General features: G+C 42.8%; 1 protein-coding gene across 4 annotated transcripts in view; it reads right to left on the bottom strand.

Annotated features, from left to right (window-relative positions):
• LOC137237575 (uncharacterized) overlaps window positions 1–20,395 on the bottom strand; it is a 62,598-nt gene that overhangs the window by 6,279 nt on the left and 35,924 nt on the right. For all 4 annotated transcript variants that reach the window (XM_067761352.1, XM_067761355.1, XM_067761356.1 and 1 more), the window contains exons 3-7: window positions 15,010–16,088; window positions 12,733–12,964; window positions 12,470–12,673; window positions 10,918–12,387; window positions 10,671–10,859 (exon numbers count right to left, since the gene is read on the bottom strand). In XM_067761352.1, coding sequence (XP_067617453.1) covers window positions 10,671–10,859; window positions 10,918–12,387; window positions 12,470–12,673; window positions 12,733–12,964; window positions 15,010–16,088 — 3,174 coding nt within the window. The remainder of the gene's footprint in view (window positions 1–10,670; window positions 10,860–10,917; window positions 12,388–12,469; window positions 12,674–12,732; window positions 12,965–15,009; window positions 16,089–20,395) is intronic.

Below are 20,395 nucleotides of genomic sequence, written 5' to 3'. Positions count from 1 at the left end.
ATCCTCAAGGGGTATACTCTTTCCTCTGTTGTGGACCCTAGTCGTAGATGACCTCTTTCAGTTCCTGAATTCCAGAGGATTTGGCACACAAAGGTATACAGATGACTAAGTAATCTGCATCATAGGTATGCACGGGGAAACAATATCCAGTCGTATTGTTACGAATATTAGCAACACTAAGGGGTACTGCCATCTCTAAGCCGATGCTAAGCAGTGATTGTATGCACATCCATAAATCAATCATCATGTATCTACATAAACGAATCAATCATTACGTCTACACATATGTACGTACATGCAGCGGAGAAGCAACGCACAACTTCATGCATATATCTGAGATACTCCCGAAAGTATGCAATGAGAGAAGCTATAAAATCGTGCATCTATAGTTACAGCTGAGAAATTTGATAGCTGATGGCCAACTAGTAGATTCTGCGCGTAGAAGATGCGAACGAGGAAATCAGAGAGTATAAAAGGCGATACCAGTCGAGGCGCGAGAAGCAGTTTTGATTAAGACGCTATCTGGCGAGCAATAGCAGTATTATTTATTGTGAAGTACTTTAATAAAGGCCATTTTTCCATTATTCAATATTGGAGTTATTTATTCAACAGTTTAGTGATTCGAACTTAGCAGAAGGTTGCAAATAAGAGGATTTGCAAGTAAATTCGTTACAATTGGTGTCAGAAGAGGAATTGTTGAATAAATTCCGAAGATTGGGAATACAACTTGGACATGGCAAAGTTGAGTGAATTGAGGATCCAGCAACTGAAAAAGGAGTTGGAGAACCGTGGATTGAATACAACCGGCAATAAGATCGAACTTCAAGCACGGCTACGGGAGGTAATGGAGGCCCAAGGAATCGATGTGGACGAGTATGTCTTTTATCCTGATGGGGATGAGACAAGAACAAAAATTTAAGAGAAAAACGAAACATCGCAGACAGTTACGAGCACAGACTTGAACATGATTTCGGCTGCAATATCTGCACAAACATCGACAGTAACATCAATGTCGTCGCAAATATCAGAAATGTCGACACAGATTACATCCCAGATGGAAACACAGCTCGAAGAACAGAAGACATATATGGCATCCCAACTGGAAGAGCAGAAGACATATATGGCATCCCAACTTGAATCACAGGAGGCACGTATTTCAGAAATGACGTCGCAAGTGTCATTTCAACTGGAAGACCAAAAGACATATATGGCATATCAATTGGAAGCGCAAGAGGCACGTATATCTGAAATGTCGGCAGAAATTTTGGAACAAGTATCATCAAAACTGGAAGCGCGGGATGCAAAAGTGGCTCAATTTCAGGCAGAAGTAGATGATTTAAAAGGTCATATGGAGCAGTTACAACTAAATCGCCCAGCTGTTTCAGCAAGCAATCGAAAGGTAAAAACACCATCCTTTGACGGCTCTGTTCGTTTCCAGGTGTTTAAGATTCAGTTTGAGAAGACCGCAGCAGTGAACAACTGGAATGCTGAAGATAAAGTTGCTGCACTGTTCATGGCATTGAAAGGGCCTGCAGCTGAGATTTTACAAACCATTCAAGAGGGCGAACGGAACTGTTATGAAGCATTGATGGGTGCTCTAGAGAGACGATACGGAACTGAGCATAGGAGACAGATATACCAAATGGAGTTACTGAACCGCTTCCAGAGTCCTGGTGAAACATTGCAAGAGTTTGCGTCGGATGTTGAAAGCTGGCACATTTAGCGAATGCGGACGCACCCGTGGAATACACTGAAAGGGTAAAGATTCAGAGCTTTATAAATGGCATACGGTGAAAGGATCGCAAAAGCGGAGTGAAAAAGTTATCAAATGTTTCAAATGCGGGAAGCCCGGTCACATTGCACGTCATTGCGATCTTGATCCTAGTGGTTACAACAGCATGAGTGGTCTTAATAACAAAGCTGGAGGGGATGAGCAAGAGCGAGTAAGATGTAGAGATCGAGAGCTAAATCCAGCTATTGAATGCCCTGTGATATCTGTGTAGCAAATTGGTAGAAAATCGAGCAGTCTTACCGTCAGAGGGAATGTGGATGGCAAAGAACGTGTACTGACTGTAGATACGGGCGCATCTCATTCCTTGATTCGATCTGATTTAGTCAACAGGAGAGTAAAACCGTTACCTGGAGCAAGGTTGCGTACGGTCACAGGCGAGTATAACCAAGTCCAGGGAGAAGTGATATGTGACGTCTTAATTGGGAAGGTCATGGTTCTACACAAATTCATTGTGGCGGAGATTGTTGATGAAGTCATATTGGGAGTGGACTTCTTGGTTGACCATGACATCAAGATCGATATGCAGAGAAGGGTGATGCGTTATGAGAACCAGGATGTGCCACTTAACTTCAGTTTGGAAAAAGGGTTCATCAGTAAGCGAGTGCTGGTGGAGGAGATTCGACAGAGATCACGAAAGTCAAGGAAAGTAGATCGAGCAAAGGTTGATGGAACAAATGGGCCAAACAAATCAAAACCGGATGTACCTGTGAGAGAAACACTGGCATTGAAAAGCCCTAACCGACGTACTAAAACGAAGGAAAGAATTTCGCAGAAAGAATGCAAGGGTGGTTTCAAGCCAGGGCACACTACTGTTGTGAAGCTTCGGAACGATATTGATTATGCAAAGCAAATCCGTCAAGCGCAAGCTCTACGAAGTAGTTCATTGGCCAAACAACAGAGTGTGAAGGAACGAACCAGGGTAATGAGTAGTACGATGAAACACAGGTACAATGAGAACAATAATTTGGAAGGTTTCTCGGTGGGAGATTTGGTACTGTTATACAACCCTCATCGGCGGAAAGGTGTACCATCCAATATTCGGTTCACTTGGGAAGGCCCGTACAAGGTTGTGAAGAAGATCAGTGATACCATCTACCGCATACAAACCATTGGGAAACCACGGAGTAGAAGAGTAGTACGTTTGGAGATGCAGACTTAGGTGGTGGGCACTGTTACGAATATTAGCAACACTAAGGGGTACTGCCATTTCTAAGCCAATGCTAAGCAGTGATTGTATGCACATCCATAAATCAATCATTATGTATCTACAAAACGAATCAATCATTACGTCTACACATATGTACGTACATGCAGCGGAGAAGCAACGCACAACCACATGCATATATCTGAGATACTCCCGAAAGTATGCAATGAGAGAAGCTATAAAATCGTGCATCTGTAGTTACAGCTGAGAAATTTGATAGCTGATGGCCAACTAGTAGATTCTGGAAATGGAAGCGCCTAGAAGATGCGAACGAGGAAATCAGAGAGTATAAAAGGCGATACCAGTACAGGCGCGAGAAGCAGTTTTAATTAAGACGCTATCTGGCGAGCAATAGCAGTATTATTTATTGTGAAGCACTTTAATAAAGGCCATTTTTCCATTATTCAATATTGGAGTTATTTATTCAACAGTTTAGTGATTCGAACTTAGCAGAAGGTTGCAAATAAGAGGATTTGCAAGTAAATTCGTTACAGTATACAACAAGCCCTGCACAGGAGCTTTCTTCGCCTGCACTCGGGTCTGTGGCAAAACATGCTGCAATAGTCACCTAGGCTTCATTAGTTTGGTGGTGAAAGACCACGCAAAAAGCAGCAATAGAGAAATTAAGCAAACTGTATCTACAAGTTTGTATTGGTACAACGGGTGCGATGAGAACGATACACTTAGTGTCTTAGTGGCAATATCTCCTCCCTATTCTAATATAAAAAGGGCAACACTTGCTGCACTAAGACTTCAAAATATCTCTGAGCTAGGTAGCGCAAACATGACGGCGCATATGAATGTAATAAGAAAATTCATTGGTAATCCCTTACGCTCAGAAGCTCCCGAAATTATGCTCATTATGGGCAGAACTCTTTGGGAAACCTGGAATAGTTCACGGATGGATCGAAATGAATGACTGTAAAACGGGAGCTGGCATCTAGAGGCAAAATTTCAAGAAATCGATACCAATAGGATGTTTCGCCACTATTTTTCAGGCACAAATCTATGCGATACAAGTTGCTGTGGAGAATGTCTACAAAGAGGCTTATCCTCGAGGAGTATTCTCATTATATCAGACATCCATGCAGCCTTACGTGCCGTGAATTGATTGGAGTCCTACATGATCTGGAAGCCGAAAATAGTTTTGTTAGGATGGTTTCCCGAACATCAGGGACATGAATCTAATGAATAGGCAGACTACCTAGCCAACAGGGTGCTTTAGCAACATTCTATGGTCCAGAGCCCTTCTGTGGACTCACAAAAAGACACACAATACGGAAATCGTTAGTAGCTGGGAAACAAATTAGTACGGACAACACTGGAATGAACGTCCCAAAAACGATAGTATCAGCCGAACTCAGAGAGGTATTAGTAGTGTACGATATCACACAAGTAAGCCAAATGTATCCGATACACTAATCTGTCGCTGTTGTGAGCAGTATGGTGAAACGATCTGGCAAGGCAGAGACTGTCCCATCTAGGTGGCGTTACTCTTCATCCTTTCGTGATATGGAGTAAAAATCCTGAAGATCTACTTAAATACATTAAAAGCCTCTACATACAGTGATAGGCTGAAATGTCAAGAATAATATATCTAAATAAAGGTCACAGTGCATCGAGGCCTAATAATAATAACTGTCTCCCATTTTCGAAGGATAACCACAGATTCTTGCAAAGAAGCCTGTAATGTCTCTTCTCCTGCCTTGTCCTCTTGATCGAGCAAAAGTTGAGAGCATCGTAGTGAAGTTTCGTTATTTCTTTGCTTATGAAAAAAGTAAACACTTTTTGAATCAAACCAGATAAATACTGTTAAGTTTACAAAGATGTTATGAAATCTGTTAGAAGACCGTTAAGAAGACTGGAAGTTGGAAAAACTGCTGTCGCAATAACAAACTAAACTTTGAAGCCAACAGTCTCGCCAGATCTACTTCAAAAGCTCGAGTGCTCCGAGCTACATACAACGGAGTGCAACGAAGCTTCAGCAAATAGAACGATGTTGGAAGCATCTGCAGATGGGATTTGTCAAAATTAAACATTGTTGATCTTTTGGTAGCGTGCTTCGCCTACTACACCGAAGATCTTGGGTACGATTCCCGGGCAAAGTAACGTAACAATTTAGAAACAGTTTTTCGAAAAATTAAAAAGGAGCAAGCCCCAAATTTGAGGAGAAGCTCGGCGTACAATCTCTACAGGGTTATCGTGCCTTGTATTTATTTATTTATTTAAACCCTGTTGATCGCACCCATTGACTCACATTCGCTCCGAAACCACACTTCCAGAGTTAAAATTTGCAGGTATCTTAGATATCGCATACTCACATACAAAAACTCATATTTCCCACGCACCATGAGAGACACAAGCGGAGCAGATCGGGATTGTATTCAATTCTTGCTACTGACCTAGGGACTGTCAGCCGTTGTGATACCACATACATCAGAAATAACGGTGACTTAGATCTAGCTACTTAGAGAATCGTTGAGTACCAACGATAAAGCTCCGAATGATATCGATCTCAACTTTGGATAAATCCTCGGGAGATCCAAGTGAGTCGCGACCGAAGTACTTACGCCTAGTTCTGGCAAAAGCTGGGCAATCAAGCATAAAGTGATTTCTTGATTCCACCTCATCATCCTCCATACAGCTGCAGCAGGATGGAGTTTCCAGAGACGTACCGCATGGATACCCATGGGACAGTGCCCTGTCAAAACCCCAATGACCATTGATAGGTGAGCCTTAGTGAACCCAATTATTTCAGCAGACCTCCTGCCGTCCACTTTCGGCCAGAAAGATCTTGCTACCCTGCAAGACGTGGTGTCCGCCCAACGTTTTCTGAGCTGATTCGAGACCCAGCTATAGAGAAGCAATCCACAGGTGGCCAGCGGAATCCCTACAGCCATCTTCATCCGGTTCAGTTGTACCGATGCGGGCTAAGAGATCCGCTTGACAGTTACCCGGGATACCACTATGGGCAGGGACCAAGATAATCTTAATTGTAAAATAATTCGATGCAATCGCAAGCGAGGTCAGTCACTCCCCGACCACCCTTGATCGCACTGTAGTTGAGCTCAAGTCCTTGATAGCCGCTTGGCTATCAGAGTAGATGTTAAATTCCCAAACCGTAGTAGCACTGGATAGCATTCCATCCACCACATCCTTAATCGTAGCAACTTCCGATTGGAATACGCTGCAGTGATCAGCCAACTTAAACTTGCGGCTTACATTTGGCTCTTGACAAAAGACCCCCCACCAACCTTTCCGTCCAGCTTCGACCCATCCGTGAACAAGTTAACCGGCCCCATGCCCCAGATAATTCCTCTTCCCCAATCCTCTCTCGGTGGAATGACTGGGGTGAAGGTTGTATAGTCCGTTCTGTCCGAGATAAAATCGAAACTGGTAAGAAGGCTAGAGTGTCCGCAGTCAGAAAGCCCATAGCCCATATCACGAAGCCTGACCAACGACCTTGCCGCGGCCGCCTTTCCCGAAATATCTACTGGATATATGTTCAGCATGACGTTTAGTGCCAAGGTAGGTGTTGTTCTGAGAGCGCCACTGATACCGATCAGCGCCGTCCTTTGCACGGACATTAACATTTTGGAGGTGCTCGCCGTGTCCAGTGCTTTCTACCAGACCACCACGCCATATAGCAGAATCGGTTTGACCACCATCTCGTAAAGCCAGTGTACTACTCCTGGCGAGAGTCCCCATCTGTTTCCGATAGCCCCTCTGCAGCAGTAAGCACTGCACACGGCGAGCACCTCCAAAATGTTAATGTCCGTGCAACGGACGGCGGCCTTCCTGGTCCGATCTTCCACATTGGGTCTCCAGGACAGTTTCTTGTCTAAAATAATCCCCAAATATTTAACCCTATCAACGGTAGGTACCAACGGTACCCCTCCAATCTAGGAAGTTCTGAAACCGGTCATCTTATATCTCCTTGTAAAAAGAACCAATTCCGTTTTCCCGGGTTGACCGCCAATCCACATGATTCAGCCCACCTAGCCACAGTATCCAGGTAGCCCTGCAGAACATCGCGCAGGGTGCCCAGAAATTTGCCTCTGACTAGGATAGGGAGGTCATCATGATACATTCTTAAATGGAAACGCAGACGATGTTGCGCCAGTGATTACCGTTTGAAACCCACAGGACACAAAGAAGCACGCAGACCGGAGATTCAACGGGCTGATAAGAGCAATTCACAGCTTCCGCTACCCAATTGTCAATCTCACCTACGCGAGGCAAACAGAAAAAATTAATTTTTAGTTCTAGCAATAAAGCACTTACAACGAGAGGTTGGCTTTGAGCCTTTCTGCGGAAATATTGTATCAAAGCTCAAATCTCGGCTTACATTCTGGGCATAACTACTGCATGCGAGAAGATTGGTGGCAAACATCGGAAAATCTCTATGGAAAGGAAAAGGAAGCTGCTTATTGTCATCCCCCATCCAAGTTACTGTGTAGCTCCATACGGATGGATCAAAAGCGCACGAAAGTTGTTAGCCACGACAGCAAGGGGGGAAACGTTAAGGATGTGGCAAGAGCACTGGGAAAATGAATAACGGGGCGGATAGATAGGGTACAACAGAAGTCTTTTAAAAAATGACGCAGTGTGTTGGACCTTCTGTAGGCTGGTGAGGCTGTTCCTCTTGTTAAGAGCTTCCCACCACACTATAGAGCCATACGTCAGCACTAGCCGCACTACTGCCTCATACAGCCAAAGGACCATCTTCGGCCTGAAGGGTCAGTTATACTTACATAGCATAGCAGGGCACAGCAACATTGCTCTCACAAACAATATCTGTTCAATGAGATTTGCGTGTACTTGATTAGACTATGCAGTGCATTGCATTGCATTGCATGGAAGCCTTTTGAATTTTGTTTTTCATGTATGTGCTATGCGCGCGACTCTCTCACCCCCCGTGCTGTTAACATTGTTATTGCAAAGAGTGGAAAAATGAGCATCACTCTCAGAGTAGCACATATTGCTTGCTTGTGGTTGTGTATATTTTACACACAAACTTTATTTGTGTGTGTGCTTGCCCTTGTCAGCGATAGTTTATGTACGCTACGTAAAGTATAATCACGTTTATGTTTCACATGCTATGTACTGTTTTGTCATGCAATGCACTGTAAGTATAACAGACCCTTGAGACCCCACTTCTTACCGAACATCGCTTTATAAGCATAGAAAGCGACGCAGGCCTTCCGCACTCGCTCCTCGATGCACGCTTTCCTGTTGAGTTTCGAGTCTATTGTTAGTCCCAGGTGCCTAGTACTGCTTGATAGTGTGATTTGCTGGCCGTTTAACCTTGGTAATTCAAAGGTAGGTGGTTTGTACCTACTTGTGAAGAGTAGTAAATCCGTCTTCTCCGGATTCAACCTAAGCGCACATCCCTGTGCCCACCTACTTAGTTTTGCGAACGCTCTCTCCATGATTTCACTCATCACTGAAGGGAAAGGACCCGAAATCAGGATTGCCACATCGTCGGCGTACGCCACGATCTTCACACCATTAGCGTCGAGTTTTGTTAGAATGGCGTTCATCGTAGTAAGCCATAGCAGAGGCGAGAGCATCCCGCCTTGTAGCGTGCCTCTACTTATCTGCTTACCCATTTTTGCTCCTCCGAGCTCAGCTGTTATCTCGCGGTTGCGGAGAGGAGACGAGATCCAATCCCTTATTAGTTCCTCCACCCCTCCCTTCCGAGAGCTGATCTTATCGCGTCAGCCTACACGTTATTGAAAGCACCCTCCACATCAACAAACGCGGCTAGAGTGAATTGTTTATGCATGAGAGATTTCTCCACCGTCCGCACCACCTCATGTAGCGCAGTCTCTGTAGATTTTCCCCTCAGGTAAGCATGCTGTGCCGTGGAAAGAGGACTCCTATCCAGAAGTTCTCTTATATGAACATCAAGCAAAGCGTATACATTCAGAGAAAATATCTTTCAGCTCCTTAACCAAAGATTTTTGAGTCTTCTGCAGCATGATGGGGAGAATACCATCAACCCCTGGTGATTTGTATGGCGAGAAGCTATTTATCGCCCAGGCGAAGGTAAGTTATTAAATAGAAGTAGAAAATATTAGGTGCTCCCATCCAGCATGCACATTAAATGTGTCCTAGTGGAAAATTAAGAAATCCCATGCGCTCTCAACCTCTTAATATACATCTAATCGTCTGAACAGCAGCTGCGAAGGCGAATGCATTTTTCCACGGGCACTTTTCATACTGTTGTTACTGGTTCAAACAGCTAATGATTTCTAGATTTTATGTCTTTGGATGGCTACTTAATTTTCTTAAAAAAAACCGTTAAAAAAACAATCCGCTATATACCTCCTAAGAGAATTTAGGCCGAGCTTCTCTTCCAATTTGCATCGTACAGATGCATTTTCACTGAGAAGCTTTTCGTGGCAGACATACACTGCCGCTTATAGTATCCCATTTAGGCCAGGATTGCTTTGATGTTCTACACCCAGGGGTTAGTAGCCATCTTTCGTTGGCTTGACTGTAGGTATACTCTTTTAGCATTAGCTTGCAAGTGGCAAAAGGCATACCTAGGCGTTCTTTGTCAGGAAGAATCTGTCTGGTCGTACTCTGCCTAGCAAGTTCGTCTGCAGCGCAGTTTCCCTCTATGTCAATGTGTCCGGGACCCATGTTAGGTGTACACGGAGATCGGCCACAGTTTAGTGTCAATTCGGAGTTGAATGAATAGGAACCAAGGGATTTTATTGCCGCTTGGCTATCGCTGAAAATAAATATTTCCTTGCCGGTATTTTGTTTGCCTATTTGAGTCGCGGCTTCCATGATAGCTGCTACTTCTGCTTGGAAGACGCTGCAATTATCAGGTAGTCTGAAAGAAATTTGGAGATCTGGGTCCTTTGAAAAGACGCCCCCTGCAACCTTACCGTCCAGCTTAGAACCGTCGGTGAATATGGAAATGCTGCCTGTGGTATCCAGGAACCTTCCCGGCTCCACCCAATCTTCCCTGCTGGGAATTTTTACTAACTGTTGGGTTCGCATACCGGTCTGTACTTCGAGGAAGGAAGTCGTAGTTACACAGTATGCTGCCGTGACCTGTAGGCTTAGTGCTCCAACTGGACGATTCTCTTAACCGCAGTGCTGACGTTGCAGCTGCGCGGTATGAAAATGGAGCCCACCGCGTTGAAAAGATCTATTGAAAAAACAACTTGATGTTTCTTAGGAACCACTAACGCTCTGTGTCAGTTTAGGTTGAACTGGCCGGTCCATGAGGACTTCACATAGACTGAATGACTCCGTAGTGTTACCAGAAGTTTGTTTTAACGACCAAACTGAAAAACCCTATCAAAAACCAGGACCTATGTTATAAAATCACTCGGTCCTCTTGGCAAATACTAGAAGCTTCCTAGGACTTAAGCCACTTCCTGCTTCAAGATCTGAAAGCTGTATCACCCCTAATAGCTGGAGTCTTAGCTTGGCAAGCGCAGGGCACGAGCACAGAACGTGCTCGATCGTTTCCTCCTACAACCCGCACTTCCTACATCTGCTATCACTGACCAAGCCTAATTTAAAGGCATGTGACGCCAGATGGCAGTGTCGAGTCAGAATATCCGTCATGAATCTACAGCTCTGTGTTGGATACGACAAAAATTACCAGATGTTCAAGCTCCCATTATGACAAAGAATAAGTTATCATACCTGGACAGACCGAATTACAAGCTTGCTCGCTATGGAACAAATTCTTAGATTGGCACGTGTTCACATCAAGATCAATGGCGACAGTCACACATTTATTGAATTTCGGACTGAAGCGATAACGCGTTACATTACGCTCAGATTGCATTTTTCCCAGACACGAGTTGTCCAACGATTCAAAGCAAACGTCTCCTGCAAAAGTTGTTACAATGAATTGTTATCTACATGCATGTAAATACCACATACATACTTGTCTTTGAACAGCAGACGCCACGTTGTGTCACCGGGTTCAGTTGGCAAGTATGTGTAGTTGGGCAGGCCTCGTTGCCATTGTGTGGACCACAAGTTACCTCAAGATCGCCCTGCTTCAAAGGATTACCTTCCGGACAAACTGACACCCTGCGTGGCACACAAATAGGCATTTTCGGGCATGGGGCATCAATACACTCCACATTAATCAACTGACATTCTTCGCCATTTGCACAAGATATTTCATCACAAAAATCTCTACATTCACAGAGCGCACAACCATTTTCATCTGTCTTGAAGCCAGCTTCACATTTATTTTCACACAGCGCTTGTGATGGACACGCAAATGTAGTATTGACCTCACAAGTTGGCGTAGTACTTCCCTTGACGCGTGTACCACTTATCACCCAGCCATTTGTTGTGTCCACACACCAACAAAATCCATCTGGTAAACATTGTACCTGATTCCATTTGCCAGTGCGTTCATCACATTGTGCAATATGCATTTTCATTGCCGGTATACCAAGCTCGGAAGCTTGATGCATTTGAATTGTATGCAAGTGTTGGCACGCAGTTTTCATTTGAGGTAGCACACATTGGGTACCACAACCATTGGAACAACAACGCTTGTGACCATCACAATGTGAATCGGTACGACATTCGTAAGCACAAGTATTGGCATCGAGATTATCGGGACCGGGCGGCACCAAAAATGGACACTGTCCAGGTTTACGAGGCAAACATGCCGGCACAGGCGGACAATACTCTTCGTCACACGAAACATCAACAATACGGCATTCTTTTCCATCACCGCAAACCACGCCCTCGCATGGATCTCTGCATTGACAGGCAGGACAACGTGTGTTTACATCCAAAGTGAAGCCATACTCACAACCCATGCGACAAGTCAAGTCGAGACAATCAATCGATTCACGCGTGCGCACACAGTCAGCATCGGTGACATTAAATCCGCGTGAGCTTGGTATTTCAGTACCAAAACTATCCACGCACCAACACTCCTCCACCTCGATGTCCACCAATTCATTGTCGTAGAAAGATGATTGTTTAGGTGCGGGCAGAACTTTTTTAAATTCTACTTCATATAGTTGACCCAAACTTTGTGTCCGCTCAGCACCGACGTCAATCACTTTGGCGTAACGACTTTGTATGGGTGCAGCTATGTGCAATTTGAGCGCATCATCATTAACTCTGTACAATTTTAGACGTTCCGCTTGTCGCTTCTGTCGCTCATGTCTCTCGCTAACACTCTTTAGCAGCATGCGCATGCGTCGTATTGTATTCTCCTCGAGTATTTGACGTTGCTCGGCGCGTGTGACGCGTATCTTTTTCATCGCGCATTGACGTTCCAAATAGTTGCCGTCCGTAGTGCAGCGTGGTGATGGTATAGCCAATTGCATGCCGGCTTCAGTACCTTCCATGCGTTCGGAAAAGTCACGCAAATATTCACACACTGCATGCAAAAAAAAAAAAAAACAAATAGACAATTGAATTTTAGTTTGGATGTCGACGCGAACTCATCTGAGTTTACTTACTTGTCTGTTGGTGCGTCGTCTGCGTTCCGATTGTCTCCGCACTCTCGCCACGAAGTGGGCAGCAAACACTTTCGGTGTCTTGTGGTATTCTCAAACATTTATAGTTAACCGGGCACGTAATACGACTTGTCATGGAACGTGCCTGCTTACTTTCTGGACCAGGTTCGAAGTAGGCTGTTGGTTGAAAAGCTCGTGACTGACGCTCTGCGTATGAAAATATTATAAACATTCACACTGTTCTTTATTATAATTTCCTGACATACCTTCAACAGTACAGTAAATTACTTCTCCGGTCATATTGTCGGCTAAAGGTGCTCCCACATCGCAAGGATTTGAATATACTAAATCCGGTTTGCAAACAGGCCAAGATGCGCATAGCGCTGAGCCAGATTCACATAATAGATCTTTGGCTACTTCACAATGTGAGCCGATAGCACACTTGAAGCCTTCACAAGGCTCTGAGCATTCACAAGTTTGACAACCATTATGATCATTCTGCAAGAAAAAAATAGGTCGGACATAGCCGATAACAATTTCGACATTCATAAGACTATGTTATTTTAATGGGTTATGTAAACTGTTGCCGAGGGAATCGAAAAGTTGTAGATTTCCCTAGAATCGAAATAAAAATTTATGGTGTGCTAATGCTAATTTTCTGCATAAGGCGGGCATGTGACACAACCTTATGTCATCAGTCATATTGATCTTACGCCGTCTAAGAATATATCCAAAATACCTTACAATGTTCCCACACAATCGGCACGATCAGAAGACACAACAACAGTTGCCTTGCAGTGGGGTAGACGTTGGATATATCCTCGACCACAACTACCTGGTTGATCTGCGTCGTATGCACTAGGCAACCAAGAACTTATACTGTAACGTAGCAAATACTACGCCACAATAGCTATTCCCCATTTAACGCCCACCCTAATATTATATGTACCTACTGCATATTACTGGCCTACCGCGCAAACACAATGCATGCTGAGAACAATACACATTAGGGCGGGCCGATTTAAAAATCGCTCATTGCTCTGTGAAAATCGTATTCTAGGGATCAAAATAAGAAACTTTGCCGAAGGAACCATACCTCTAAAACGAATTATGATGCCCAATCCGACACGTACGCCCCCCTGCCTATCGGACGCTCCACCGGTTTACCTCCATTTACTCTGAGTAAGACGGGATTTACACCCCTTATTACTCACAGGAAAGATAATGCATGAGCAGTCTTCTCGGGTAGGAAGGAAACCCGTCCCAACGCCTGTGGCGGGGTGGATGCCCCCACTGCCCTGCCAGACTGCACACAGAGAAAAAACAATTGTAAATCGAACAAAGTTGACTTAGTTAAAGAATTTTGTATGGGGCCCAAGAAACTTGTACATCCTACCAAGTACTTACACAATTTATGCTCGACAATGGAAACAAAGCTTAGGCAATTTATTACCTAATTTAGTTATAATTTTTTAAGATGATGGAAAAAACTTAGTAGGTTAATTATGCCTAAGTTTTAGTTGTGGTATACGCGATTTTAAATTTATTGTACAATAGTTTTTCTCTGTGTGTGCCCGAGCCAATATAAATACATACATCTTAGGGACTCCCTTTGGGTCGATGAGGGGTAAAGTTACAAGGTCGGTACTGCCGACGGTACGCTGTATTATAACGTCATCTTTCCGTCATCGGCGCTTCGGAACCTAGCGGTAGCGTACCGCAGTAAGAGAACCGGTTTTGGTAGACAGATTATTTTCACATTGTAAATATATACCACGGAGCCTGCCTAGTTTGGGCCCGAGAGTGTACGATGCACATCTGGGGCTGAAAGACAAAAGGAATGGGGAGAAAAGAACCACACCTCAAGAGCTGCAAAGCAGAGATGGTGAGAAGAGGTTATAATACACCCCAGTAACCAACAGGGTTAAAGTAGCGCTGATCTAGGATCAATGGCGTCTGAAGGATTTTTCTTTCAAGCAGAACTTGCAGATCACGGACGTCTAACCAACCTGTATAAGTTGCTTTTCGTTTGTGCTGATCTTCAATTGCTGTACTTGGTTATGGTCTTCTTATCGAAATTGTCTTTTATCGAAACGTAAATTTCCCAAATGGCCATGCCAAATTACGAAAGGCCATAAGGCCAATTGATCTTAAGGCAATTCGAAATGGTCATAACATAAATTGACCTTTTGGCCGTCGAACTTATGTCACCACACCACATTTTCTCTGAGAAGCTTTTCATGGCAGAATTATGTAAATTCGGAATATTTGCCAAACCACTGCCGAGGGGCGACACGGTTTGAAAAACTTGTTCTAGTTGAACAAATTTTACTGAATTTTTGATCTTGCTTTGCCCATGACTAGGAGTTTCGGTGCGGAAGGCGGAGCACGCTACTACCACACCGCGGCAGCCGCATACACCAAATACCAATACTGCATCTCTGCTCTGGCGCATGGTAACCACACTGAGTATACCTAGTTTTTGGGCTTTTAATTAACTTTCTTTCTATTGAAACATTCAATTAAATTCAACTTTTACTCACCTTAAAACCGTATTCACAAACCGCAGCGCAAATATTCGTATCACATTGTTTTGTGTCTAAGCTTCTAGCCATAGAATGACTTATCATATTCTCCCATCCATCACAATTAACATCATTTGCCGCACCCATAGTACCGCGAATTTTATTACCACTTCGTGGATCGACACACCAACACACCAATCCATTACGTGAACACTGACGTGGCGAAAATAAACCATTTGGTCCATTACAATCCGGTTGATACCCACGACCTTCACGATCATTTACCGCTAACAAATCGGAGAGAGCACGTGCCTGATGGCAAGCTGTCACATTGTGTGGTGACTGACAATTCATTTGACAACTTTTTGTTAAGCAACATTTCTCCATATGATCACAATCAAGATCGCTATTACATGGAGCGCCACACATATAACCTGTACTTTCACTATATTCCACTTTATCTACTGCCGGACAAACTCCTGGTTTCGAAAATTTAATTTTAGTCGGACAACATACGCCATATTCATTACCGCCTTCAATCATACATTGATAGAGTGGCGGGCATTGGGGTTTACCCACCGTTTCATTGCCACAAAGGAACGGACGAACGCTTCCATCAATTGCAAGGGGTTTACCAGCTGGACAGAATGTAGATAGAGATCTTGCCTTCTTGCAAGTTGGTAATGGTGGACAGGGATCATTTTTACATTTAACTTCTTGGGGCTGACAAGTCTGACCATTAGGGCAATCCACACCTTCACACATGTCACGACAACGGCAGACACTACACCCAGTTTCAGGATCACGTGCAAATCCAGCTGGACAAAACATACGACAAGCGGATGCAGCGCAATGTGCCGGTTCGCTACATATCACTGCTGACTTGGATTCGTTACGTGTACTTGGTATTTCTACGCCATATTCATCAACACACCAACAATTTAAACCGGATTTTTCGTCTTCACACTGGATTCTTTCAAATTCGCCATTTTTACTGCATCGCGGTATACGAATTGTGAGACTCTTCTCATTGGGATATAGAAATTTGGCACGTCTAGACTCAACACGACGTAAATGTTGACAGGCTGTTAGATTTGCTAAAAAGACAAAAATAAATTAAAGCTCTGCTAGTTAGTTCGGCATAGAAAAAATAAGCCATATGAAGCATTTAAATCTTAGGTTAGGTTAGGTTAAAAGGACCGGGTCAAGAAGACTGCTTCCCAGCTCAACACTTAGGCCACCAATGAGCCCATTGTGATGCCCTAGAAACGGTTTAATCCTTGCTATATCAGCTACTGTGGTTCAAACCACTTTGTGGAAATAATAAATTTAACTATCGCCCTAATGTCGAGCCTGGAGGACTCCACGAGATCAGTTAAAACTGGTTGCCCGAAAGCGGCCAAACCTCCTTTTGCTTAGTGCCGGACAGTGTCACAGCAGGTGCTGCACGCTTTCCTCCTCCTCACTACATCTGCAGCTGCGGCAATAATCGTGCGATACGACGCTCATTCTAGCGGCGTGAGTACCTATCAAGCAGTGACCAGTAAGAACCCTTATCAGGGTCGAAAGTCCTGATTTATTCAGGATCAAGAGGGTGTTAGTGCGACATTTATCATAGGATGGCCACACCAACTTTGGTGTCTCGCATGTAGGAAGCGCTGACCAGAGCATATTCGCCCTACCTATAGTGTTCGTGCTCACACGGAACTTAAAAGAGACCATTCGTATACCTACCGAGTGATTTTCAGGAAGGATGTGGGCGGTCGTACCTTTCCTGGCCAGCTCGTTAGCGAAACAGTTGCCTTCAATACCCCTGTTACCAGGTACCCATACAAGGCTAATCCTGAATTGCTGGGCCATCTCATCAAGAGATCTGCGGCATTCAGTGATCGAACTTTTATTGTCGACACATGATTTTAAGGCCTTTATTCAAATCTTAGGTTGGGTTAGTTTGTGTTCCAGCTACCACTAATAAGAAAACCAACTTGAACACAATTAAAGGCAGTTGTGGTAGCACGTTATCTAGGGATTTTGCCAGCAGGAAACGGCTGTATGCTCCACTCTATACTGCTGCTGCAGGGTCGCCCCTCTGCAGTGGTTAGGCAAACATTCCGAGTGTGTGAAAATGCATCTGTCTTGCAGCTGCCTTTCGGAGTCGGCACAAAACAGAAGAAGCTCGGACTAAATTTTCTCGGAGCTAAATGGCGCCAAGTATTTATTTTATTTTTTAATCGATATCGATTGTAGACATTCACCACCGCACGGGCGCTGGATGTCAAAGGCTTGGAAGCATTCCTAACACGTAGCATGAGTCAGTGACAGTCGAGACTGCCTATATTTTCACTTTAGTCTTTTTAACATGAACGAACAGAGACTAGTGGGTCAGAAGTCAAAAAAGACATGGGTTCTATGGAAAAATTTTGACACCTAAACTAAACTGGAATACACTTCATTATCACTTCATAGCCTACGATTGGTTTGCTGAGTCGCTTCTTGTCGAAAGATCTTTTTATCACAGAGCTTTGGTATGGGGAAAGGTTTGGAGTACATACGGCTATAGCCTTACTTTTTACGAAGTGCTTGGGGAGCGCTAAAGACTTTGCAATGTATGGAGTTTCTAAATCACGAGTTTTAGTATAAACTAGTTGTTACTGCTGTACAGTAATTGAGATTTGGATTTTGATTGGAACTTAGTTTATGTAAATACGCATTAAAAATAAAATAAAAAATTTGTTAAAAGGTTGGTTTTGTCGAAAGCCGTGCCGTTATATAGCGGTCGGAACATAACGGTAGAGTACGTTGTCAAAAATGGTGCAATGTAACAGTAATTATGTGGATAGTGCGTCGGGGCAATAAATATTACGGGCGTCAGAACGGTATGAACTCGTTCATCAACGCTTTGCCCACCGCTATACACAAAGCGGTGAACATTTTCACATGTCTTTGAAATTATTTATAAAATAAACAACATTTTTGAACTTTACTTTTTTTGAACATGTTTTGTTTCGTGTGCGTGCATTTAAAAAAAGTAATAAAGAAACTAAAAACAAGCGCTGCCGCTGAAAACGGTGAGTATACCGGCCGTTCTTTACCGGTCCTAATATAGCAGCACCGCTTTTGGGGGAAACCAAGCCTTAAGTACTTCCTTTATATAAATGGACCAAAAAATAAAAATAAAATAATACAATTTTAAGCACTTCCTTTACATAAATGGACAAAAATCAGCGAAAAATTTCTCCTTATATAAAGACATGTTCTTGCTAAACTTTGATTGTTAAATTTTGACATAGAAATTGCAAAAATATTTATGAGAAGTAAAAATATAAAAGTGGATTGATTGACTAATAATATCTCCTTTCCTACCAATTAATTCTCCAATCCAAGTAATGTGCGTTCCACGATATATTTTTACTTCTCATAAATATTTTGGCAATTTCTATGTCAAAATTTAAAAGTTTAGCAAGAAATGTCGTTATATAAGGAGACATTTTTCACTGATTTTTGTCCATTTATATAAAGGAAGTGCTTAAAATTTTTTTATTTTATTCTTATTTTCTCCTTTTGTTCCTTTCGCACGGCGTCTTAACCTATCTGTTAAGTTTTACGCTTTACGTTTCGCTCAATGAGAACTTACTCCCAATATTTCCTCCGTTCCGTTTGATTTTTCTAAATATCTCAGTCCGTGCGCCCCCTAGCGAAACTTTTTGTATTGTGTCATCGGCTGTCATCAACATCTGAATTAAGCTCTAAATTTTTAGCCTCTAGATCATCGAGAAGTTACTCAAAACCCGGTTTCAAATTTCCAAATTATTATCTAATTTTCTCGATCCGTGCACCACCTAACGGAATTTTTTTCTCCTTTTGTTCCGGAACGTGTCATTATTCTGTATTACAAAATTCTGGGTGACAAAATTCTGTAAATTGCAAAAAGTTCTGCTTGAACAAAATTCTGCTTTTTTAAAATGCTGCTTTTTAAAATTCTGTTTTCTAAAATTCTGCTTTCTAAAATTCTGCTTTTTCAAAATTCTGCATGTTTAATTCTGGAAGTCAAAATTCCGGAATCATGGCATGGCGTAGCCGGTGTTGGATCGGCTAAGGGTTATTTTTTTAAAGTGCGACCGAAGGCCGCCTACGCAGAAGGGTATACTACGCAGAAGGACATCACCGTGGCGGTAGCCACGGTTATACCACACACCCGGACTTGGCATGGCGTAGCCCAGAGTTACTTTTTATAAGCGCGGCCGAAGGCCGCCTATGCAGAAAGGTGTTCTACATAGAATTACTGTGCATGGCGCACTTTTTCAAAATAATTACATGACCTCTTTAACATTGTTAACATTATATTTTAATACAGAATTTTGTAATTCAGAATTTTGAAAGCAGAATTTTAGAAAGCAGAATTTTAAAAAAGCACGTTGCATTGCCATTTGATTGCTTTTCATAGTCATTTTCTGAACATATTCAGGACAATTTTTCCATCCAGCACAACAACTTCACTCAGCACCGGTTGAATCCATGTTGCTGGCGACCCAAATGTTAGTCAAAATACAATATTTGAACGAGTTCGTTTCATTAATATCTAATCTATGTCGATGCAAAGTTTTAGCAACTGCTCGATCCTTAACTCAGAAATGGTTGAGACCACGAAAAATACCAACAACTCAATGTCAAAATAAGGGCATTTGCAAGTTTCCAAGTCTTATTTCAAATTCCGAGGTCAAAACCATGGCAGGAGTAACTTTAATTTTCTTAATGAATCAATTTTTATACCCGGCTGTACCTGTAGACAGGGTATTATAACTTTGATTGGATAACGGTTGGTTGAACAGGTATAAAGGAATCGAGATAGATATAGAGTTCCATATATCAAAAGCATCAGTGTCGAAAAAAAAATTTGATTGAGCCATGTCCGTCCGCCCGTCCGTCCCTCCGTTAACACGATAACTTGAGTAAATATTGAGATATCTTCACCAAATTTGGTACGCGAGCTTATCTGGACCCAGAATAGATTGGTATTGAAGATTAGCGAAATCGGATGATAACCACGCCCACTTTTTATATATATAACATTTTGAAAAACACAAAAAACCTGATTATTTAGTAAATAATACACCTAGAATGTTGAAATTTGACGTGTGGACTGATATTGAGACTCTTGATAAAAATTTGAAAAAAAAAAATCTTAAAATGGGCGCGGCACCACCCACTTATGATAAAATCAATTTTACAAATATTATTAATCATAAATCAAAAATCGTTAAATCTATCGTAACAAAATTCGGCAGAGAGGTTGCCTTTACTATAAGGAATGCTTTGAAGAAAAATTAACGAAATCGGTTAAAGACCACGCCCACTTTTATATAAAAGAGTTTTAAAAGGGTCGTAGAGGAATAAAATAGCTATA

This window comes from Eurosta solidaginis, chromosome 1, assembly GCF_040869045.1.
Source record: "Eurosta solidaginis isolate ZX-2024a chromosome 1, ASM4086904v1, whole genome shotgun sequence".
NCBI lineage: Eukaryota > Metazoa > Arthropoda > Insecta > Diptera > Tephritidae > Eurosta > Eurosta solidaginis.
The sequence above is the reverse complement of the archived record's forward strand: the minus strand, read 5'-3'. Positions and strand labels throughout refer to the sequence as shown.